At 38.4% G+C, this 26,382-nt stretch overlaps 2 protein-coding genes across 2 annotated transcripts; both read left to right on the forward strand.

Annotated features, from left to right (window-relative positions):
- The first annotated feature begins 10,061 nt into the window (after window positions 1-10,061).
- Window positions 10,062-10,894, forward strand: LOC102719904. The gene is made up of 2 exons (XM_006662890.3): window positions 10,062-10,175; window positions 10,289-10,894. Exons 1-2 carry the CDS (start codon window positions 10,115-10,117, stop codon window positions 10,636-10,638), a joined length of 411 nt encoding a protein of 136 aa, XP_006662953.1. The 5' UTR covers window positions 10,062-10,114; the 3' UTR covers window positions 10,639-10,894.
- A 6,172-nt stretch (window positions 10,895-17,066) lies between these two features.
- LOC102719623 (cytosolic sulfotransferase 8-like) lies at window positions 17,067-18,044 on the forward strand. The gene has a single exon (XM_006662889.3). It carries the CDS (start codon window positions 17,067-17,069, stop codon window positions 18,042-18,044), a length of 978 nt encoding a protein of 325 aa, XP_006662952.3.
- Window positions 18,045-26,382: the final 8,338 nt, after the last annotated feature.

Here is a 26,382-nt window from a genome sequence, read left to right on the forward strand (position 1 = left end):
CAAATGTATCTATACCTCAGACTAATCTAGCTGGGAAGTTGTCCATGGTTGAACCACAAGAATTGGGTCAAGAAGAGTTATTAAATGATGCATCTTCACCTCAAGAAGACATAGTTTTCCAGCAAACCTACATGGAAACAACTGGCGTTAAATCAGCCAAGGTATGTGGCCATGGTTACCTATCCAATCCAAATTGAAAGCATCTGTTTCAGGGGACAATTCAATAGCAAGCACGTGACATTTAGAAATTAAAGGATCAGCTAGCAAAGCAAGCTGCTGATAAAGAAGCAGAGAAGAAACAACTCACTGCTGCAATCAAAGATTCAGTGATGCAAGAGGTCAAAGCAATGATGGCGCAACAGCAATACAGTGAGGAGGTATTCTTATTTACATAATTCTGAAAGTATATATACTGCTTATGTTGTGATTATGACAATTGCACTTATGGTTGCTTATGTGCTATTTTTTTTCTAATACACAGATTCCTACCACTGCAATCAATAATACAACAACAGAAAACAATCAAGCTCCTACAACTGAAACCAATAATACACCACTTTGTGAAGATACCAGCAATCAGAATATAATTCAAGAAACACCAGTGCAGAGGACTATCCAAACACCAAATCTGGATGAGGTAATTCAACTAATAGGACATTCCAATCATAATTGTTTACTGCATTCAAGTATAACTAACACGGTTCTCAACCTTATAATTCAGATTGAGCCACAAAGCTTTATCACAGCAGAAAAGAAAATATTCCCCCTGCTTCCAAACCTAAATCTTCCAAAATTACAAAGAATTTATTCAACACCAATCATGGTAAAGGTAAAGGAGCCAAATTCATTTCATCACACCGGCTTCGACATGGTGTTGCTAAAACACGAGCAAGCAAAATGAAACAATAGGTAATATCTATAATTGTGTTTACATACTTCCATCAAATATTTGCATTTCTGATATAAAAAACATGAACTATCTGGTAGTCAATATCCTAACTAACTAGGAACATTATGTTTTTCTTAAGCAGGAGCTTGAAGCTTAGGGTCGATTGGTTTCAACGCCCACTGATGGAGGAACTTCTATACAATTTCTACTTTTTTAACTAGTTTCGGAAAGACAAACAATTCCTTACTTTCATGTTTACCTGTGACAGTTAGAGAATGGTTGAGTTGTAATCATTTGAGTGGATTATTGAATCGGTTGTAATTGTGATTAATGTTCTGGTTACAATTATAATATATATGTTTTGCAACATATACTATTAATTGTATAATACAGAAATTGCGTTTCTATTTCGGAGCATTTCAATATTTGCATTGCTATTAAAAATACTGCAATGAGCATATCCTATTGCTATATGTGTTTGTTACAACAATGCAAAATTTTGTTGTGAAAGCTTTTTAGTGTATTGCAACAACTCTTATTGGATGCAATACACTGACAGTATTTAGCAACCATAATTATGTTGTTGCAGTACACTAGACACATATAGCAACATAGGCATACATGTTGCAGTACCTTATAAGTAAATAGCAACGACTAGATGATCGTTGGGATACGTGCCAAGCATGTGGCAACCACATTTAGCATTGCAATTCCCTTCGAGCAAGTAGCAACGACATGTTATGTGTTGTGCTACCCTTCAAGCCTATAGCAACACGTCACATTGTTGCGAAATACTTTAGGTATATTGCAACATCAAATGATTTTTTAGCAACAAATGTAAAGTGAGGCAATATCGGGTATTGCTTCACATCTATTTTGTTGGAATAATGCATATTTGCAACTAATATATATGGTTGCAGTAATCAATATAGCAACGACGACGTGGTTGCAAACACTAGTAATGCAACTACTATTTTCATTGCGTTTTCAATATATTTCCACAACATACATTGTTGCAATATCGACTATTTGTCGCAACGTCGAATAATTGTGAAGCAATAACCTATTGCATCGCCTGTACTTGCAACGCCTCCCAACGCCACTTTTTCGTTGTGATTTTTACAAATTGCAACGAAAATACCCTTATTGCAACATTATCACATTGTTGCATCAGCCGGGAAACCCTGTAGTGTTGGGATATTGCCTAGAACTGCCTACTACGGTCACCAACTATAGCTTCTACCTTCATGACAATATTAGTTGGTATGTCAGGTATATACTTGCATAATATTGCATTTCATATGATTTCATCGTCTATACTCTAGTCCATATAAATTGAATTAGGGCTATTACCCACTGTGGGAGCCTTAACTTGTATAAATATGTGTATGCCATGTTTTTTATATCCACACATCATCATAAATACATTAATACAAGATGACCCTATATCCCCTGAATATCGTATTCGGATCACACTGCTGAACAAAAATTGCCTAAGGGAATTAAAATCAGGTTTAATCCACAGTTGAAGGGCTAGACAAGGCCTTTATCCCCATTCTTACCTAGCTGGCATGATAGAATGTCCATATGTTTCTGGCCCAATGGCCGAGTCTACATGGTGCTGGGATGATTGGATCGATATTTCATGGGGGATTCCAACTGCTCTGTCAGCAAATTAAGGTGGTTTGAGCGGACAAGGATCTTTGATCTAAGAAAACCGCTCGATCGGGTTGTCCCCGATCGATGAAACCAGCTCGAGAACCGTTTGGCTCCTCCTAGCAGGTTGAGGCCACAAAATAAAAACTTCCTTAGGGAGATGTATAGGCTCATGTCCCCAGGGGCGTCCTAGGGCCCGTGAGAGCTGGGAGGGTCCCCAAAAACTATGGCCCCAAGATTTAAAGTATACAATGTATATATTATAGTTTTAAGTTTTTTTAATTAGAAATCAATCTAAGTTGTGTTGTATAATAAGTATATATAACAGTTTAGTTCTTCGAGATTTTATTCCACAAGAAAATAAAGGTCCGGTCTAAATTTTAAATTTCTTGAAGAGACATGAGTGTTTTTTCAATACAACCATTGCATAAGCATCATTAGTTTTTTATTTTGGTACTCGATATTATGCCTCTACTTAGTGCTCTGAACTGGGCCTCATATTTTTCCGCTGCATGTCCCAGTGAAACTAAATTGGAAACGACTGCAGCTCCGATGTTTGATGGGAGAGAAAACATCGGACAGTATATGTTTCACCACGTATCAAGAAAATGTTGCATATGTTTCATCACATACTGAGCAATGTTTTAAACAAAAATATTTTCCATATGTTTCCACTAGCGTAGAAAACTTTATTGTCGTGGGTCAATACCCTTATCAGTAACAGGTATTGGTTCCGTTACAGACAAAGGGTTACTGATATGAAAAATCATCGGTGACGGATAAACCCCCGTTACAGAAGTAATATATCTGTAACGGGTCATGATTATGAACCGTTACGAAAATAGTATATCTGTAACAGGTTATAATTACGAACCGTTATGGACATACACTCGAAATATAAAAAAATAGTTCTAATTTTAGGTATCTAGCATGTTTAGAACTATCTGCACCATCTATTCATCATATATATGTGGTAGTTTAGAATTCAAACTCGAGACCTCCACCTCTACAAACACATGCTCTAACTATCTCACCTACGAAGCTCTTTTGATTGCTTCTTCCGCTTTATTCTTTTGACTATTGATTTTCAAATCATATAATGCGTATTTGAATCTCTATATGATCTTAAATTAAAAAATTCTCAACTACAAAGTTGGATTTCTCGATGAGATCTATAGCTTTCATATAGGAATCTTCTTCACCCGAGGTCATTTAAAAATTTTAACTACTCATTTTTAAAATATATTCAAATAATTATAATGTATATTTGGCCAACAAAGAATTTCAAATGAAAATATAGTCAATTATAAGTTGTAGATAAACTCAAAATCTACAACTTTGATATAGAGCATATCTTCATTTGATGTCATTTGAAACCACCGAGGTTATATTGAAAATGCCAAAGTTAACTCTTTATCAAAACTATAGTAGTCAGTATGGGATTGAATAGAAAGATATACTCACAATTAAACATGTGAGGTTATTTCATTTTGATTTTCTAGATGAGTTTTTCGATATACCTTATTAAATTCCAGAATATACGTTGTAACCTGTAATCTTGGATCCTACGGACTAACTATTTTCTTCTCTTTATTTATAAAATCTATTACCGCGTGGGCTTCCCCCACTGTGTTCTGTTTTAAAAAAAATCTAGAATCTAGATTTTTTTAATCAAATATGGATATTATTACAAATAATAAACTATTAAACTATAATGAACTTTATAACCAAAAATAAAAGTTCCTTAATAAGTAATAGATAAATGTATTTTTATTAAATTATCCATGTATTAAAATACTATACTATTTTTTCTTGGAATTTGAGAAGCTCAAGAAGTAAATTTTCATACCACAAACATCATTTTAGGAATTAGTTTAAATAGAAAAACAAATAAAACCCCTCCATTATTGTTTGGCTGCTTTCGGCCCATTTACTTCCCCCTCTCTATACAAAATAGCCCACGACTACAGACCCAATGGGTGGACTGTGGACCGCACGGGCTCGAGAAGGGCGACATTTAGACTTGCAGAATCAGCTTGGCTGTGCACCGCGCACGTGAGGGGAATGGGCCAGATTTGGTCCGTGGGGGAGGAAAAGATTTTAAATGATTTTTTTTATCTTAAATTATAAAGCGAATTGCCATAATGATGAATAGCTCTAGTGGTGTGAGGTATCACATTTGTTATAGTTAAATTTACTGTATCCTTAACTAATGGCCATAACTTATGACGTCAATACGATTAATTGAATGTCTTCTCACATGATCATTTATCTCTAAAACCAAATACTTATTTAATATGAATAAATCTTCACAAATTTTGCTGCACAACTCGCTATTTTTTCGACGCTTATGGATTAAAGAAATTAAGGACATTGTATCAACAATATGTCATCAGATAGTTTTGACGAAAAAAAATATAACTACGTAATCATCCCATCAACTAAAACATAACTTTACAACGCCCTTACACCCCACTGTGAAAATCTATATAAGGCCATATAAATCTGGCCACAAATTGAAAAGAGAATCGCCGAACTTTGAAAACTGACTAGAAGATCGCACATTTGTAGTCCCTACCACATAAATCATATTTAACAGGTATATTTTATTCTACTTACGCACTACTAACACAATACCTTTACAAATTTGTGCACCTAAATGATCTTGTGTACAATTATAATTTTACCCTCACCGCCTAATTACCTCTAATACCTTTCTTACCGTACCTTTCGCTGTGAAGTATCAGGTCTTTACCTTTTTAGAAATACAAACACCGTAAATGACCTCTTAAGGTAATGGTGTAAATCATAGGATAAGATAGACGTCGACGGACTGAGAGCTAGAGTGGGCCAAAGTGTCGCAATGATAATTTTTTTCATATCACCGTTTACTTTTTTTTACACGTTTGACCATTTGTATTATTAAAAGATTATTTATATATGTAAAAATATAAGTTATACTTATAATACATTTAACTATAAATCGAATCACAATAAAATAAATCATAATTATATATTTTTTAATAAGACTAGCGGTTAAGTTGTAATTGGAAGGTCAATGGCATCAACTATTAAAATACGGAGTGAGTATGTACCAAACCTGCATGATCCTTGAAAAACTAATAATTTCATATAATCTTCAACTCCAATTTAAAAGTATATATATCAAAATTGCCCCTGTATCCAACTCTACCGAAGTATTGGGAAGAATAAGATATGAGCCTATGGTTTATTTATTTTTGAACTGATGAGCCCATGATTCTGGTAAGCAAACACTTGTTGGGCCTGAACTGCAAATTTCAAAACAATGTCTTGCCACTGGGCTGATGCTCAGCTCTGCAAAAAGTGTACGCATGTGGAATTTTTTGAATTTTGAATTTTATTTATTAAATAATTTATATATTTAATTTTGCATTTCAAAAAATCACAAAACTAACCTTCTGCTGCCCTTTAGGAGGACATAAAGGTGACATGACAAACGGCCACTCGGGCGTGAGGGACAGCCAGAAAGGGGCTAAATGTAAAATTCGCCGTGCCGCCCGAAAATTTTTCGATTTAACCGTGGTTTCATACATGCATGTATAATGTATGAAATTGTTCAATCACAATTATTAGCTTAGCTCAGTGGTTGCTGCTCCCGTCTGCTATCTATCCTAGATAGAAGAGGGAGACGGTGACCACTGAGCCAAGGTACTACATGTGATTAAACAATTAAATACGTTATATATATATATATATATATATATATATATATATATGTATCAAACCAAGGTTCAAATTAAAAAATTTTCAGTTCAATCGCAAAATTCCCGGGTAGCATGTTAATTTACATTTAGCCATGCTAAATGTAAAATCCATTGTGCGCCGTTTCCGATCGTCCCTCACGTTAGAGTGGCCGTTTGCCACGTCATCTTTCCACCCTCCTAGAGGATGGCGAGAGATTAGTTTTATGATTTTTAAAATACAAAATTAAATTTGTAAATTATTTAATAAATAAAATTAAAAAATCAAAAAAAAACCTATATGTCTATGTGCCTTTATCAGTTCTTGGGCTTGGCCGGGCCCAATATAACTCAGTTCATTTTGAGCTGTTTGAACATCTCTTTATCCCTTCTCATCTACTTACAATATCCTAACTCCGAGGTGTTGAATTCTTGAAAGATAATTATGTAAATGCTTAGCGTTATGTACTTATGTACTAGCCATTTCAGCTGTGAATTTACGGGTAAAGTTTTCCATCCGTTTCACTTTAGACAAATTTTAAAACTTAAATTTAAAGTTCATTTTGTATCTTTTTCATTGTAGTTTATTTTTTATTCTTTGTTTTTGGATTGCTAACTACATTCATATAAACTTTTATTCACAAATTATGAAAAAGCGAAACGATGATGGCCTTTATCTTGTTGCAACTTGTACGACCCTCTATATCTCTTCTTTTTTTATCATCCTAATCTTTTCACTTTTGCTTATGATTATAAGCCCAAATTTAAACTTTTAAACTTAAATTTGAAATTAATTTTGAGGTTTATTTATTATAGTCTATGTTTTAGCCTTGACTTTTAGAACGCTAAGAGTGCCTATATCAATGTTTTATTCACGAATATTTGAAAAAAACCAAACAATCACCCCCTAATTAAATCAATCATCTGCTCTGGCATAAACCATACATTTTTAGATAATGGTGAATAACCATAGGATAAGATAGATGTCGACGGATTGAGAATTACAGTTGTCCAATATACCGCAATGATAAATTTATCTAATCCAAAGCGAAAAGTCAGATAAACAGTGGTGTAAATTAATCTTACTTGAAGCTTTCCTAATAAAAGATGATCCAAACTGTAACTCACATGCCAACCTCGTTCCTTCCACCCTATGAAAAACAAAGGATGCAATGCAACCACGTCTTGGATCAAGTACAGATAGGGTCGCGTTTGCCCGCATAACTAAGTTAACTTGGCTCTCTCGTTTTTCGTGCACACGTTTTCCGAACAATTAAACGGTGTAAGTTTTGTAAAATTTTATATAGAAATGTTAATTTAAAAAATCATGTTAATATATTTTATATTTTTTAATAATTAATAATTAATTAATTATATATTAATCTATTACTTCGTTTCCGTGTCGCGCCAGATAAGTTAACTTACCGTGCCACTCGCCGAACGCGGGCCTAGGTCAACGCCAGAGTAATGGCCTTGGCCGAGTCATTGTCCTGCAGGTAGACTCGAGAAGACTTATGCTTCAAAATGGCCGGCGGATCAGATCTGTAGTAACCAACGAATGCAATTGCAATGTGAAAGCGCGTAAGTTGACTGACCTAGCCAGATAAGATAAGCTGAAAACTCTAGCATGCTCCCTTCCCATTGGATGGAGGAAATAATTAAGGTGGTGTTTAGTTTGGAAGTATTAAACACAGTCTAATTACAAAACAAATTTCAGATTCTGGCCGAAAATCGCGAGACGAATTTTTTAAGCTTAATTAGTCCGTCATTAGCATATGTTGGTTACTGTAGCACTAATGGCTAATCACTTCCTAATTAGGCTCAAAAGATTCATCTCAAGATTTCTTCTGTAACTGTGCAATTAGTTTTTTAATTTATCTATGTTTAATACTTTATTTAGTTGTCTAAAGATTTGAGGTGTTTTTGGAAAAAGAATTTAGAAACTAAGCAAGGCCTTAGATTGAGAAAATTTTTAGGAGAAGTATCACATTAAATGTTTGACCAGATGTCGAAATGGGTTTTCGGACACGAATAAAAAAATAAATTTCACGGCTAGCCTAGAAACCGCGAGACGAATCTTTTGAGCCTAATTAATCCGTCATTAGCACATGTTGGTTACTGTAGCATTTATAGCTAATCATAGACCACTTAGGCTCAAAAGAATCGTCTCAAGATTTCTTCCATAACTGTGCAATTAGTTTTTTGGTTCATTTATGTTTAATGTTTTATTTAGGTATCCAAAAATTCGATGTGATGTTTTTTAAAAAAAATTTAAGAACTAAAGAAGACCTAAACCTTCTTCAGCTGCTGATGATCTGTGCAAGCAGACATGGAAAACCTGCATAGACAGATACAACCGTTAGATCATGTCAGTTGTATATTTGGTGATGCAATTTTGGGTTCTTGCGAGTTTGTGAGAGATTCAGCACGGTCCTGAAGCGGACCATGGTGTTTAGGTGTCCAGTTGTTTTCTCAGCATCACATGGGAAGATATCTGCATGGAAATTTCTCTGCCAAGACTTGAGTTTCGAGACCTCAAGTCTTCTTCTGAACAGTGTTACCTTTGGAGATTGATAATTTATGAGACCGATTGACCTGAGCTTCCATGCACCAACGTTTCAGACTAAAATGAATTGATTGTTTCTTTTACAGCGCACTAATCGATACTTTACGCGCATTGGTGGCATGCTAAAAGTGAATTAAAGCGCTCAATGGTCATTTCTGATTTCTCTGATTTGGTACGTTTGAAGCATGCCACTATGTTGTTCATGTGAACCATGGCAGCTATATATATATATAAATTCCATGAAGATTCAGTACATACAAAATGGATAGTGCTCACAATCTTCATGGCCTATCAACCTTTCCCAAAGATGATTAAAAATAATGCTAAGGAAGGCCTTTACATCAAACAATTTGCTGAGAACTTCACACCACATCCCTTCCACAAGATCAAAGGTTGCCCCAATGTACTTTGCTCGCTTGTTATCTCTCCTAAATCCTAACCCCTTATTTCTAAGATAAAGAGTAGGTGGACAGGGACATCAAAGTATGAACAAAGTAGGAGTTGTACAAGTAGTAACAAAGTCTCCTGCCTGCACTTGGTGATACACTTGTTTGGATTAATTATTGCCCTGCACTCTCACTGAGCATGCCGATCTGTGAACCAAAATCACTAGGGAAGCGTTAGCACTAGAGGGAGAACACGAGCAATTTTACCATCCTTAAAAAAAAATACTGTGAGATCCCATATTTTCTAATGTAAATTTTGATATTTTTAAATAATTTGTATCTTAAGGTACAAATATTTTAAGCGTAGATTTTAATACATAAAGGTATCGGCCCATCTGCGATGTATTCTAATTCTAGTATTGTACTACCAGCAGAATTAATCTCAGCTATTGATTAAAAAAATATTTTTGTACTTTGTTAATTAATTGATTGATATTATTTTGTAATTCAGTTTTTTTGGCCATAAAGATCATAATAAAAAAGATGAAATTGCCCTTTTAAATTTATACTATACCTAATATTACTGGTACTATAATTTAATTATAGCCGTTTGATAAAAATAGATCAACGGTATTGATTAAATTATAGACAGCCTCTTCTTTTAAAGGTTGGCAAAATTAGCAGTAGTATATACAGTACAGTAGTATGACTTGTATGTCCTGACTTGACTTGAGAGTTTGGTGGGGCATATCACCATTTGATTTGATTTGTGCACTCACCTGAGTCGGCTCACCTTTCCCTCCCCCTATAAATGGAGCGTGATCAGAGATCACTTGCCCTCTTCCATGTCGCCCAGAGCAGCTAACTGCAGCAGCAACTGACCACCCTCGAGAACATGGCACTGCCCATGAAGCTTCTCCTGCTTTCTGCATTTCTGCCCCTCCTCCTGCTCCAAGGTAGGATCTTTTCTTGCCAGTTCTTGAGCTCCCTTGATCAAAGACGCGATTTTTTTTTTCGTTTCGTGTGTGTGGTTAAATTTGTGGTCTTTTGGTGGCGCTGGAAAAATCAGGGGCGGCGAGGTCGGCGTCGTCGGCGTCGGCGTCGCCGGCTGCTGGGAAGTGCGCGGCGTCGAGCGTGGAGGTGGAGCAGACGAACACCGGCGAGAAGGTGGGCTACGACCCGGTGTTCGAGGTGACGGTGCGGAACCGGTGCGCGTGCGCGCTGCGTGGCGTGCACCTCCGCTCCGAGGGGTTCGCCAGCTCGGTCGCCGTCGACCCGCGGCTGTTCCGCCGCGAGGGCCGCGACTACCTCGTCGGCGACGGCCGCCGGATCGAGCCCTCCGCCGCCTTCCGCTTCCGCTACGCCTGGGACCGCGCCTTCCGCATGACGCCGGCCGCCGTGCAGGACGACTGCTCCTGAATCACCACCACCACCATCATCGTCGTCGTCATCGCAGCGTCCCTAATTAACTGCGACGAACAAATGGTGATGCAAAAATGTGTGTATTAGCGTATAGTGACAGTTGATTAAGTAGTAACTAGTAAAAGTACTTAGTTCGAGGTGTTCTTGCTAATGGCAACGGGTGGCATGATCACTGGGCATTGGCATGTGCCGAAGAACAAATCGAGATTCTGAAAAGCGAAAGGTGGATGAGACTTTCCTTTTTAGCTGAGCAGATCAACTGCAGATGTGTCTCAGTTTCAGGTGATGCAATGTATGGATGGATGGTTGGTTGGTTGATGATTGCTTCCCAGTAAAGGAGCTTAGTGACTAAGTCTTGGATTAACTTAACCCCTGTCTTGAACTTGATTCTGCAGCTCTGAAATTTTCAGTAAAGGAACAGAACTAAGGGTCTAATTCTTTACTCTTTAGCCCTGATAGGAGTTAGGTGTTCACACACGGCTAAAACTGAGGAGGTTAAAAACCTGAATATGATAAGGTTATTGTCAGCTTTTTATTGGTTGATCAGTATTCAGTACAGATGCAAGGAATGGCAGAGGAGCATCCAGATGTTTCTTGGAACAGCAAGGCAAAATTAGGCTTGCTAATGGGTTGGATGAAAATGGATTAAATGGGTTGTATTTTAATTTAGATCGTCTTTGGTTGAATGTAAATGGATTATTACTTTAAATGGATTGGATTGGGTTAGGTTATAGAGACAGTTGGATTGATATGGACTGTGTTTGGTTAGGTGATTTTAGGTTTTAAATGAATTTAACCCGTGGAGGGCAAATGGATCCTTTAATTGGGTAGCTAATGGATAAGAGAATAGTCATAAGTGGGACCCACATGTAGAAATTGATCAAAATTTGCACAAAGCTGCTCTTATACATAATAAATCATCCCACCAAATTTCAGTCAAATTTGATAGTTTTTTATAGTGTGAATGCGAGCTTTAAAATTTTAGATCCGAGTTTCTACATACCAAATGGATGCATCCATTCTACTAAAGTGGGTTGGATCCATTTTAACTAAATGTTTTGGTGCGGGTTAGACTAAAATTGAAGTTGGATTGGTTTGGATTGAAAAATAATTGGGGTGGATTGGTTTGGTAGACTAGCTAGTAAAGAGATGGATTGCAGTGGATTTGGATTGGATCTAAATCTATTGGCATGCCTAGGCAAAATGCTTGGAGTATATCTACAAGGAAAGGAAGTGCACCAATAAAAAATTAGTGCAGTACTAACTGAATATACCATCCCAACCTGACATCACATTTAACCACCGATGCAAATGCTGTACCATGGTGGCCAAAGAGTCTACATGAGCAACTTTCGGGATCAAGAAACATGATGTAGTTTAGAGGGATATATGTTAAGTTGTTAACATGCATCGGACAATGTTACGGTGTCTTTTATTTACAGTAACAGTGTAAATATGTATTTTTATAAGTATATTAAATATTTTTATTTTAAACTTTAGTAAGATATATTAATCAATTTATCTATTTTAAAATTATATATGACACACAATTTTATCGCGGAGTTATATATTTTATTTCCAATATTGCTCTTCTAGATTTTTTACTAAACATAATAGCGTTATATAACAAAATCAGATGGGATCCAATATTGCTCATAATCATTCGATGTAACTTAGAAACATCCTAACATGCATCACATTTTAATTACTGTAGCAGATTTACAGGTAATATTTTGAGAAATAATCACCACAAAATACGTTACAAAACCTGCTGAAACAAGTTTCAGCTGTCAGCTGTCAACAACTAAGTTTTCGTATGCCAAAGAAAACAAAATAAACATTGCCAAATATCGAGTTCAAGAGGTGTGAAATTGGCGCAAATTAAAACTATCTGTAAAGCTTGATGCGAAACCGAACAGCTTTTACAATCCGAAAATGTGAATAACTTTGTTGGATTAGGAAGAATAGATAAGCTACCGAAATGGCAGTGGTGTCTGACAGCTCACATGTACATATAACAAGTGTCAAATTGGCAAAGGTAACCATGGGTTTAATCTTCTTCTAAACTCCTCATTAGCTAGGGGGAACAACTTGCCTTCTCTCCCTTGAAAAGGGGACAGAAACAACACAGGATTGGAGGATCTTGTGGCAAAAGCAACATGAACAATCAGGGCTGCGTTTCGGCACCGCGCGTTTAGATATCTAACTCCTCTTCCTGAACTACTAAACGGTGTATATTTTGTAAAAATTTTTTATAGGAAAGTTGCTTTAAAAAATCAGATTAATCTATTTTATATTTTTTAATAATTAATAATTAATTAATCATGTACTCATCTATTACTATATTTTCCATGTCAGATAACTAACACACCCCTCACCAACTGCCGAACGTGGCCCAGGAGATGCTAATTAGTAATTTTCACTGCTCCCAAATGCAGAAATTCCATGGGTACAGACAGGTGGTCGCCCATGGTTTGGTGCTTTGGATTCATGCAGACCAGTTGGAATCAACAGCATGAAAACCAGTTTTGGATTGTTCTTGGTCTGTCGCATTCTCAGTCATCTTTTAGCATAACTTGTCCACAAATTGGGCACTAAGTTGTGTTAAGTAAGGGAGACTTTTATAATCTTATTTTCCCCTGTACAATTTGCATTAATTTTGTTAGCCAGATTACACCTGAAATTCACAGGACCTTTTAAAGAAATCCAGGAGAAAGGGCTAAAATAAATGCAAAACATTCCCCACATTCTGTACTTAAGTACTCAACTCAAGCACACAACAAGGTATAATCTACACAAAATTAACTGCTGTCAACCACATGGCAACACATGTACAACTCTTTTTTCTCTTCAACCACACATGTTTTGCATGCATCATCCTGCATGGGCCCACTAATCACCCCCAAAGTGTTAGTAGCAATCTTAGAATCAGATAGAGCAGCTGATAACATAAAGTCTTCATCATTATTGGGGGAGAAAAGCTTGTGGCTTTCACCCATGCCTGGACCTAACTATAGCCATCCAATTGGTTCAGCAAGAAAATTTGTCTAAACCAGTAGCCAAAAGAGGGGGTTTGATAGTGTTTGGGCACTATTTGTGTCTTTGACTAAACATAACCAGTTGGAAGAGAAAAGGAGAAGGAGAGAGAGACAAAGAGAGGGGAAAAATATCAGCCTTGTGGTGTTTCTTGGTTGCTAAGGTTCTCCTGCAGGCCCCATATGCCCATGCACAGTCAAGATCTTAATTAACTAAACATATGCTTGGAGGGAGTTAAGCTGCTGCACGTGCCATGAGTTAACTAGCCGTTGGCATAGTACTATCTCCCTTTAGGGCTGATTCGGATTACAAATTCCTTTGCTACAGTTCGGATTGCAAAATGAAAATTTCTCATGTTGTCAACTTCAGGATATTTAAGAATTTGCAACTCTTAGAAATGACTCTTAATCTGTGTACAAGATCTATACAGAGAGTGCTAAATCGTTAAATGAGGCACTATAGTAGGTGACAAATAATTAAATGCCCATCAATTTCATACGGAAATCACAGGAAAGAATTTATCCACTCCAATCTCATGTTTCTTTTCATTTGCTTTAAGCCTACCATGTGTACATCCGAATGACTTATCTTTTATATTCATGTGTTTTCTAATTTTTTTTTCAACTAAATTTCTTTTCCATTCCTACAATTTTCATTCCTGCCTTCTGAATGAGACCATACTCTCTTACTTGTTGTGTTTTTGTTTTATGGTATTTGAGATGCAGCTTTAGCCATGTTTTTTTTTATTTCTTGATGTGGAGATATCTAAAAAGACATTTTAATATCATGGAAGTACATGTGTTTCAAGCTTTACCATCCGTTGATACAATTTTGACGAAAAAAAAATCTACCTAGTATTAGATCTCTACTACTAATGATCAAACTTTAGGACGCTTTGACGCCACAGTTTGTTAAGATGATGACATGTTGGCTTCAATTTCAAACAGCCTAGTTGATAAGAGTAACGGGAGAATTGGCACAGCAGCTGGACTTTCAGAGAGTTTCAGAATGAGGTAAATATAACGCGATGGCATCATTCCTGACACTTGCCCGTGCTATGTTTTAATTTGGTATCAATAACTTGGTGCTTAGACCTATACTTCCTCAGTTCCATATTATAAAAATTTTTAGATTCATCCATATATCAATATATATGTTTTGTAAATGTATCTAAACACAAATAAATCTAGCCTTGGACGGAGGGAATAACATTTTACAACTACACTACAACTGCACATTTACAACTTTCTACTAAAATATTTTAGTACCATTATAGTGCTACCAATATAATTGTGTTAAGAAATTTAGCAATAAACAGGGGAAGCATAGAATGCGCATGTGCAAGAAAGCATGCAGTCGAAACGTGCTAGTCATGCTCGCATAGTTGGATGGACGTGGTAGAAACAAACTCGTTTGAGCATTTTTCATCATGGGCTGGTCTAGTTCTTTTTTTATTATTTTCTTTTGTTGAATACTAAAGCGTATTTTTAAGATAATTAAAGAGGTATAATCATAGACAGCAGTAAACCCACCTTTCCCTTTCTAATCTTGTCACAATTGATATGTACTGTTGTAACTTTGACCACATATAAGTTTTAACTGATTAGATTATGGTAAATCTTGATTTAATACTTATGTTTAATACGTAGCACACTTAGATAATATGGCAACTATTTAGGTACTTTTTTTTTGAAAAAAAAAAGAGGATCGATGTTTAAATATAAGTAGTCCTTGGCGACAAATATGAATGAACAGAGGGAGGAAAATTTTCAGACAAAAAGTGAGTGAGGTATAATACTATTGCAACATGTCAGAGTGCAAATGGGCCGGCCTGTTAAGGTGTTACCAATCCCCTCCAGTCCATTTGCTTAAGTAAGACCGGGCTGCCCGTCTTTTTAAACGAGACTTTGGCCGGCCCATTAGGCCTAATTCTTTTAAGGATAATGGTCCTATTCTTGTGGACCAATCTGAACCGGTTACGATGATAGTGTTTGTATCTATCTCTAGCCTCCCTGAACCAATACAAGGGCAGAGTGCACATTATTGCGTATGTCTGTCTTATCTAGGGTGAGATTGATCCAAAAGGTTACGGTCTTCTACATCTTCTTGCGCCTCATCTTTAACAGGAAGGAAAGGAGTGGATTCAGGCTACCCATTGACGTAGCCTTTCTACTTATTAGCCCACTACAGCTAGGCTATCGTTCGCGATTTTGCTACATCTGCTTCCTCGTCACCACGAGGCCACGCCGGGATCATCATCGTCGATGTCTCAACTCACACACTAGGCCTGGAGGCTCATCGGACGACGATCGGTGCCGTTATTGGAGATGTCGTCGGTCTTATTCATGGGCGCTACTCCCCATCAACATAATCCCCAGGCTCTGATTTATTGGCACTACTCCCTATCAACATTGAACCTAGTAGCTAAGAATCTATGGATTCATCACCATCCTTTTCTGACACGTCTATGTCTACATTATCGCCGCCATGGTTATATTGTGGAACTTGCCCTTACTATTTAAAGGTTTATGGGTTATAGATTCTGACTCTAATTCAACTGTAACCTGATAATACTAGTATATTCAACACCTATTCAAATAAATTCCACCTTGGTAAATTTATTTCATCTTTTGGGTTTTAAAAATAAAAAGGCAAACAACATAGTTACAAATAAAAAATAATTTATAAATAAATCTTTTACATATGTATTTATAGGGATCTAAGAGTCAAATCTGAATCTATTATTTTATTGCTGGAAGTTCGGAATCTGCAGCAGGAGACGGTGGCACGTACGACCGCACGAGGTAGGAGACAACGACGTGGCGTGGGGGCAGGAGGAGGCGGGGCTTGCAGGACGAGTGTGCGCATGAAGCCTGTGCCGTCGCATGAATACCGGATGCGTGCGGATCGTCAGCGCCTAAACATACGCGCAAACGAGGAGAGATGTGATCTTGTCAAATTTGAGAAAGTTGGTGGCAAATCATTGCAGAGTGACTTTATTTTTTTAAATTGCCAAAGAAAAAAAATCAAGGACGAGAAGTAGAGATACCAAACTATTAAAATTGCTTACTTGTTCTTTGCCTTCCCCTGTCATTTTCTTCACAGAGTACGCGGTGCACCGCAGGAGCTCCACACACCACACCATGCCATCCAGAGCCACGAGTAGGTAGGTGCGCAGCCTACGTCCTCACGCACATCTACTTCCAATTATGGACGGCCGCGGATCAGCCCATGATATGGACGTGCCCACGGCACGGTGCCATATATAAGAGCACGTACCCACGCACGCACACAACTACTTCAGCTGCCAGCCCGATCGATCGATGGCTCCGACCACCACCGGAGTTGATCGCCGCGACGGCGGCGGCGGCGTCCTCGACGGCATGGCGATGGCGGAGCTCCTCCCGTCGCTGCCTCTGGAGACGCGGTGCCCGCCGTTCCCGCTGCGTCTGTACGGCGGCTACTGGCTGCCGGAGTGGGTGCTCCCAGGGTTGGAGGCCGTCCACGCGCGCTTCGACCCCAGGCCGTCCGACGTTCTCCTCGCCAGCTTCCCCAAGTCCGGCACCACCTGGCTCAAGGCGCTCGCCTTCGCCGTCGCCAACCGCGCCGACCACCCGCCGTCCGGCGACGCGCACCCGCTCCGCCGCAGCGGGCCGCACGACTGCGTCAGGTTCTTCGAGTCCAGCTTCGCTCTCGCCGGTGAAGGCGGCGGCGACATATTCGCCGCGTCACCGTCGCCTCGCCTGCTGGCCACCCACATGCCGTACTCCCTCCTGCCGGAACGTATCACGGCGAGCGGCTCCGGCTGCCGGATCGTGTACGTCTGCCGGGACCCCAAGGACGCGTTCATCTCGGCCTGGCTGTTCACGACCAAGAACAGCACGGCGCACGACAGAAGCGTTCAGAAATCGGCTTCGATCGAGGAGGTGTTCGACCTGTTCTGCGCCGGGCGGTGCGTTGCCGGCCCGCAGTGGCAGCACGTTCTTGAGTACTGGTCGGAGAGCCAGAGGCGGCCGGAGAAGGTGCTCTTCCTCCGGTACGAGGAGATGCTCCGTGAGCCCGCACGCAGCGTGAGGAGGCTGGCCGAGTTCCTGGGGTGCCCGTTCGCCGAGGAGGAGGAGGCCGCCGGGGCGGTGGACGCCATCGTCGAGCTCTGCAGCATCGGCCAGCTCAGACGCGTTCCGGCGAACAAGACAGGCGCCACCGAACTGGGCATCAACAAGGAGTCCTTCTTCCGGAAAGGGGCGGCCGGCGACTGGAGCAACCACATCTCACTGGAGATGGCCGCGCGGCTGGACGCGGTTGTCGAGGATGCGCTGCGAGGCTCGGGGTTCTCCTTTGCCGCCGCCGGTGGTGACTCCGAGTGAGACGGATAACCGGCCGGCAGGCCGGAGCTGTGGACGACGATGGCGCTGCCGCTGAAATCTACAGATGCATTCAACACACGTTGCATATATTGTATTGTAATCTGTGGAACTTGTGATGAATAAACTAAGTTTCTGCCGTGCATGCATGCATCCTAATTTGGTTTAGAAATGTTCACTGGTGTCTAGTGGCCGGTGCACGACGCGACGCCAGCGTGAGCGCGCTCGCGGCGGTGGGATTCGGGAGGGAGCAGCGACGACGACGTACTTACGGCTACGAGTACGACAGATGAGCACGAGGGGAAGACGACGACGACGACCACCTTACGCTGCTGCAGGGTGAATATATCCGCCAAAAGTTGCGAAACGTTGCGAAAGGACATGTAGCCTAATGGTTACAAAGGCCTTAGTAGTATCTGAGGTCTTGAATTCGACTCATAGGAGGGTTTGTACTGTGTTATCTTTTGAAAAAAAATATTATCCACCAAACGTTCACGTGAATATATTATTTAAGTAATATGCGTAAACTTTAGACATATAAACTTTAAGATTTAAGCATATATTTTTTAATATAGATATATTAACATGTGTATTTAAAATTAGAAATCGAATCATACTACGAGTTAAAATTTAAGTATAAAGATGGCACAGCTTTGCAGCGCGTAATTCGGATGAACCAGTTTTTTTATAATTATAACCATAAATATGTACTATTATGAATTATTTTAAATGAGGAAATAGAGCGGCCTTGTCGTGCCGAAATGAGTGTTTTTTTCCTTAACACGTTGGATAGTCAGTGATATTAAATTGTATAAATTACTTAGTCAGTGATATTTCAACACAAATGACACTGGGATAAAATATTTTTGTTACCTTTACAATTTCTTTCTAAACTACTATTTGTTCTAGCTATTTCTGGTCACTCTGTAGCAAACATATGACAACCCCCCTTCTCTCAGTGATATTTCTTCCCCCTCCTTACGCCATGGCAGCGAGGGGCTACTCATGCAAATGACCAAATAAATTTATAATCATATGAAATCATAAATCAAAATTAGGAGTAAAAAAAGATTGTGGTGGAAAACCATACAAATTATAATGACATATCTTCAACTTTGCAAAATTACAATGACACTGTTCAAATTATTCCTACAAATATCCAAAACTATGAACAAAGGAATAGAAAGGGTACAACCGTACAATATTATACCCTCGGACGGTGACCCAATAGTTGACCACAAAGATATGTTGCTAATATTTTATAGCAACATAAAAGGCAGTTCACGAAGGTTAATATAATTTCAATTTACAGTAAATCAATCATCTTGACATCATTTATTTGAAGACCAAAACCATTGTATTATATACATATGGATCTTAAGCTCGAAACCATTGCATACAAACAACCAACCCGTATTATAGCGGCAGTCCCTGATGCCTCGAGCTTAATGGAACAGAGTAGAGTAGAGCAAATGGGTGCACATATCAGCTGCAGAAAAATTTGCAATTTGTTAGTATTGTTAAAAAAACATGCATGTGCTGTCACTGGCCGTCAAATAAACAATCCAACTACCTATCTGTAAGCATGAATTTTTTTTTTGAAGTACTGTTAATGACAAACTATAGAAAAATGTCAGTTTCAGTTACAGCTACACATTTGTATGTCTTGCAGATAAACAAATCCACCACGATTGCCAATGCATTAAGATTCACTGAGACCTTCCATCTTATTAGCAAACACCAGTTGTTCAATAGAATCGATATCCAGCGCAACTTGTGTGAAGTTTGATGCGTATGACCTGCAAGCATATCACAATAGTTATTTGGGAAGTACGATAATTTGCGAAAGAGAGGAAGAGGCCGAAGTATTTATTGATTAGAAAGCTTTTACAACAAGAACACTTCAGGTCAAGTTGCCAGAAACATCTTCTTTTAGGAAAGGCAAAAAAGAATAAATGAACTCTGTAGTCTGAATCGGTCGAGCTAGCTAGCTAAGCTTCTCAAATCAGTTGACACTCAGTGTTTTTTCATGCCTTAAGCTTGTCAGACTTCTAGGCATCGTGTACCAAAACTCTTTCCTTCTAAACGTGAAAATCTTTTACGCGTTCGAGAAAAAATTTGACACTTAGTACAAAAGTGTTAAATATTTCCTACATCATATATGTCGGGAAAGGAGGAGGAAGGAAAACGCACGCAAGAGAGATCGAGAGATGCAAACAAAATAATGGAGTATCCAAGTAAGTTGATTTCGCCTAAACTAAAGCTGTATCTACTATCCGAGTAGCAAGCTGCTAGTAATTAGCAACGCAGTAACCAATAAATAATTGCATGCATGCTTAGTACTATAGAAGAAGCACGAGCAATCCAATTTATCATTTATTTTGGCATTATACATCCAGAGTCATGTACTCAGTTAAGCATCATTTCTTGTATGTTTAACCAACTGTAAAGAACAAAAGAGCACCAAATAGCAAAAATATAGGACTATCACTTTTACTATTGCAGTAATTTATAGCTAATCTAATTATTTTTTACAGAGCTGAATACAAAATGAATTAGCAAGCAGTAGTTTTAAAATTACAGCAAACTATAGCTAGAGTTATTGTAATGACTTTGAACCAGAAAACAACATATCATCATAATTTTGATTATTGGTTAGCAGTAAACAGCAGATGAGAAATCAGAAGTGAATCAACAACATGCATCTAAACCACAAACCAAAACAATTAGCTTAAAACCTGATAAGAACAATCAAACAAAAATTAGTGGGACCGCACCAGAGACAGAAATCACCTGGGGCAAGGGCAAAGGTGGAATTAAAACCCCTCAATGAGGACTATACCATACTACATGATAACCATTCTATTGTACTTCTGTGCGAAAAGGGGAAAGTGTTCTAAACTCTCAAGGGGATATCCCTTCGTCTATTGCATGATATCTAAATAGTCATCAAAAAAATTTAAAAAACATTATGAAGATAGATTAATATAAGATATATCACTACACAAACATACAAGTTTAAATATGACTTCTACAATCCATAACAAAAATAACAAATTGAACTCTGAATAGTATACGTATACTCACAGTTATTTTTATTATGGATTTGCAGAAGTTATATTTGAACTTGCATGTTTGTGTAGTGATATATCTTATATTAATCTATCTTTATAATTTTTTTAAAATTTTTTAATAACTATTTAAATAGCATGTAACAAACGAGTGGATATCCCCTCGAGGGTTTAAAATCGACTCCCTGCGCTGAATAGACCTAACGGGAGCTACGCCAAACCATGCGTGTAATGGCAGATTTCACCAGCTTCTCCCAAAGAACACAAATATATCACCATAATATCTGGACTTAATATGTCCACCAATTCTTGATTATGCAAAGGGTAAAAAACTAATATATTTATTTGGATTGATTTAATTCAATATATGTCAAAATCAGCCTAATCGTAAGTCAGCTGGTAAATATGATTAGGAAAGATTCAAGAATCAGCCTGCAGGTGTTAGAGATGTACTGGCATCTTGTTGGTTTTGAATATCCTCTACAATAAAAGGAAGCAGCCCATGAGAATCAGAGGGTAAAATAATTTCTGCAATAAGAGGTAAAAAATGTTGGCAGAATACATCATAATAAAGATTGGATAGGAGCGCATGATTAACTTGGAGCTAAAAATATGTGCCTCTTAAGCGGGGAGAAATAATGTTTCTGCAGGTTACCATAAAACAAATTGGCAAACTAAAAGGTTTCTATTCAAATCACAAAGAGCGAAAAACATTTATTCAGCGGCAACTAAAGAGTAGCAAAATATAACATTATTCTTGTAATTTGTAATTATGCTAAAACTATTGTACAATCCGGTAATGTAGATGGAACTACCCGAGCAGCAGCCGGACGACGCCGGCTTCAGCAGGAGGTGGGCGGATCTGGAGGCACGGCGACGACAGATCAGGGCGCTGCGGCGGCGGCTGGAGTACGGACCAGGAGGGCGGCGGATCGGGCGGATCAGGGCCCGACAGCGAGGGGCGGTGGCTCTTGGCGGCTCGGGGCCCGGCGGCAGGTGGCAGTGGCCGGAGCTCGGGCGATGGAGGGCTTGGGGCGGCGGCCGGAGCCCGGAGGCGGTCGGGCGGCAAATCGAGGCGCAGCGGCGGCGGCCTGAGCTCGGACAGGGCGAGTGGCGGATCTGGGCGGCTCGGTCCCGCCAGCGCCGATCTCCGGCCTCGCCACCGCCACCGCAGGGTCGCCCCGCCGTCGCCCGCCGCGCCGCCCGTCCGCGTCGTGAGAGGCGCAGCAAAGCCGTGCGACTGATCTTGGAACGGCCAGCTCGATGATGGGAGAGGGAGCCAGTGGTAGACGCGGAGATGAAAAAGGAGAAGATGACATCACCGGCTAGCATCACACGGCGGACGGCGGCGATGGGCAGAGGAGGGCGTGGGCCACGATGGCAGTGACGCGTGTAAAAGGGATGGGGAGGAAGAGGCAGGCACGGGGGACGGGGGTGAGGTTATTCATCCGGTATTGCTATCCTATATCTATACTTATATCTAATTATATTTAATAGTAAAATTTTGTGCTATTAAAATACCGACTCATACCCGTTATGGGTAACAAAATTTCCCTTACACATACCCGTTTGGATAAATCTTACCCATCGGGTTATCCATATATCTGCAAAAGTTCAAAACAATCTAAATATCACATTTTCTATATAGTATATACATAAACGTTAGATACTTAGGACATCACACATTCATATAGTGTGATGGAAAAAATATGGATGGTTTAAATTCCTATAGTTTTGGTTAATTAGGCTAGGCTAATATGATATTAGGTATGACATGCATTTAAACTTGCGGGTATTTATTATCCATGGGTAAATGGTACGAGAATCATAAGAACATTTTCATACTCGCGTATTTATCGGGTGAAAGTATTTACCTAATTACTTATCCACGCATAATATATTTAGCTCAAACCCATATCATAATGGAGTAAATACGGTCGCGAGTCCCGGTCCCCGTTGCCATCTCTACTCCGGGCTCGCAAAAGCTAGATCTATATTGCACCACGTGGGCCAATGACATTGCGAGAAAACGTCCACGATTCAATATATAGAGACATGTAAACAGTCTACATTCAAATATGGATGGTACAAACTTTATTTGTATAAGCTTTTCAAAAAAGGAAAGCAGTTATGTGCCTAAAAAAATATGAATTGTTCACGCAAAAACCATCTTCGCGAACTTTCGTTAATGCATTCCCAAGAGGTATTCATCCCATCCTTCATCTTAAGACATATGTAATTTATTTGCTTAATTTGTCGATAAACTATCTTGTAACAATAATGTCATATCTTAATTAATTTCCATCTCTACCAGTTCATTCGTGTACTACTGAGGGAACAACGGAATAGTCGAGACAGATTCAAAAGAAATCCTCATCCTCAACAAATGACTGGTAATCATGTGATGCAAATTAATTAAATGTTAATTAGAATTCGTTGTAAATAGCTACGGTGAGTGGACTCACCGACTGCTCCATGAGTTAGGGTTTAAAAACACATCAAATTACTTTCAAATTTCGATTTATATAGCTCAATATATTCATTATATCAAAATCTTGTAGTATCACAATTTTTTTTATTTTTGAAGATTTTTAAGTATCTGTTTGAGATTTTTAAATGATACATAACACATTGATTAGTTTATTAATATTATATAGTCATTTTTAAAAATCTCCGAAAATGAAAAAAATTGTGTGCTATAAGATTTTGATATAAAAATATATTGAGTCATATAAATCAAAATTTAGAGGTGATTTAATATGTTTTTATCCGAACTCATACTCCCTCCGTACTCATTTCTGGTCGTTCTAGGAGAAGAAATAATTAGCGTTATTCTGTTCGTTCTGGGAGTAGTAGTCATTTTGAGCCCATTTTTACCCTGCAAAACACAGTCCCAACGCAATTAAAACTTGACATCGCTTTGGTTCACAGGCTGCTGCAGCGCCATGCAAGAAGTGTGAAGCTGGCGAACACAAGACATCGTGTTTCAATGCTGGCACTAGCCAATCCGCTAGAAAGAGATTTCTAGTAGAAACAAACTCCAGACTGTATTTAATAGGGGCTATACATATATGGAAAAATAGAGCTGCACTAATGACTTCTTAGTACGCTAAATCATGTTCTAAACGATCAGAGATTGAGTACGAAGGGAGTATCTATCTTTTCGAGTGTGTGTGTTTGTGTTCCAAGTAATTTTCAGCTCAGTGTGTGTATCATGTCAAGCTCCTGCATGTATTACTTAAAATGACATGGTTAACATCGTTTCTGTTGCCTTGTATTTTTTGAAATTTACCGATCGAGATGATTCTGTTTAATTGGGGTTTGGATCGAACTTCCGTGCGTTGTCGAACATCAACAGCAGAAATTAATACGGTATTTCAAATACCCCAATTAGAAGCCGGCAGAGACCGGGAACGATGGCGTACACGTCCATGCTGTTCCCTTATCTCAATCTCCGTGAGTCTGATTTGCAAAAGGATCGGATGAACCTAACGAGTAATTAATATTTTCTTTATTTTCTACCGCAATAATTATATATTCTTATGCTTATGCCTAGCTAGATCCATTGGAGGATATGTTTTGTGTTCTACTGTCTACTTTCTCCGTAGGTATATTTTGGCACGGAAGACGGTTAATAATTTAGGGCAATTTTACGGTAACGTGGTAGCAGTATATTAAAATTTATATCTAACTATATATTTTTATAAGTATATTAAATATTTTATTTCAAATTTTGGTAACATATATTTATCAATTTATTAATTTTAAAATAATATATGGCATATAATTTTATCGTAGAGTTATATATTTTAATTCTAATTTTACCCTTATAAAATTTTTACTACACATACTACCAGTGTGTTATAATAAAATCAGATCCGTTGGATCCAAAGTAATTGATAGCTTACACTCGAATCATTCGAGGATACCTTAAAAGAAGCTTTTACGGTATCTCCCACTCAGGGTGCAGTAATGCAATAGATAAACTTATCATCGTTTGATTTTTATGGATATTTTCATCATTTGCTTAAGCTATGAAAATGTCAAATTTGTCTTTTAAACTAATTGCAACATCTCAAAAATTACGCAAATTCAAATTTAAATTTTTGATCACGTTTAAAATTATTTCAAATTATTTTAGTGCATTATTTCCCCTTTTCCCCCTTTTTTCTTTTCTTTTCTTTCTCTCCCCTTTCCTCTCCCCCTTCTTTCTGTTCTGCTGTAACTGTCTGTTCTTTACCCGACTTCTTGTAATTACTTTTCCCCCTTCTTAATACAAAGTCACCTTCAAAAAAATATATATATCAAAAGAGGCGCCCCGTCTGTGAATTTACATCATGGTTTCTGCTGACATTTTGTTCAAGATGCTGTTGCCTGTTGGTGCCTTTTGTTGTTGAATAAATACAGCCTACTCACCATGAAAAACATCACATATCTCTACTGACTATAATACATCGATGAGCAGATGAGGTGATGAACTCCTCGTTTGGCTCCTGTGTGTCACACCCGTGTGAATTTCAGATACGAAACTGTATTGATGTTTTATGTGTTTCTCTTTCTTTCATTCATGAGATGAAAGCTGAGAATTTCCAGATCAGTTGACAAGAGAATTCCGCGAGAAATATTGTTAGTATGAATGTGATGTATTAATCCACCGCTTTAGGGCCACGTTGGGACTCTCTCTGTTCCATGTTTCATATTAGTACACTATATATTAGCTTTATGTATATTTATCTATGACTAATATATATGTTTTTTTACTTATCTAGATTTATTATCATCTATCCATATAAATATAGTTAATGTGAATCTTATATCAATATGCTGTGAAATAGACGTACGTCTGAAAGTTGTTGGCTCATACCGTGTCTGAATTTTCTGAAACAATCAGACTGCTGTTGTTCTAGGTTCAACTATGGCTGCCGAGTCCCGTGTTGGATCTCTCTGAAAAATTCTTGTGCATATATTAATGCTCGTTGGCAGATGATGTTAATCTTGTTAATTACCTTGCAGAAAAAGCTACTACACCTTATAGCCTCATCTTTTTCTTCTTCGTTTTTACTTCAAAGTAAAATTTAAATTTTCAATATATTAATATTAATTTTAATTTAATTTTAAGGTTTCTTGATCACAGTGCCTTTGTTCTTTTTAGCGTGTATAAAAATTAGCCAAAAAGAAAGGCCTGATACTAAATACGTCGCGTTCCTAGAAATATATCGTTTACCATCCATTGCACACGTCCATGGGGTGAATCCAATAAGCTATAGTAA

Source organism: Oryza brachyantha, chromosome 11, assembly GCF_000231095.2.
Source record: "Oryza brachyantha chromosome 11, ObraRS2, whole genome shotgun sequence".
NCBI lineage: Eukaryota > Viridiplantae > Streptophyta > Magnoliopsida > Poales > Poaceae > Oryza > Oryza brachyantha.

Bases quoted from the DNA above. Each gene is read 5' to 3' on its own strand.
- LOC102719623 (XM_006662889.3), top strand. From the start codon at position 17,067: ATGGCGGAGCTCCTCCCGTCGCTGCCTCTGGAGACGCGGTGCCCGCCG.
- LOC102719904 (XM_006662890.3), top strand. From the start codon at position 10,115: ATGGCACTGCCCATGAAGCTTCTCCTGCTTTCTGCATTTCTGCCCCTC. The intron at 10,176-10,288 runs GTAGGATCTTTT...TGGAAAAATCAG, and splicing joins GCCCCTCCTCCTGCTCCAAG to GGGCGGCGAGGTCGGCGTCG.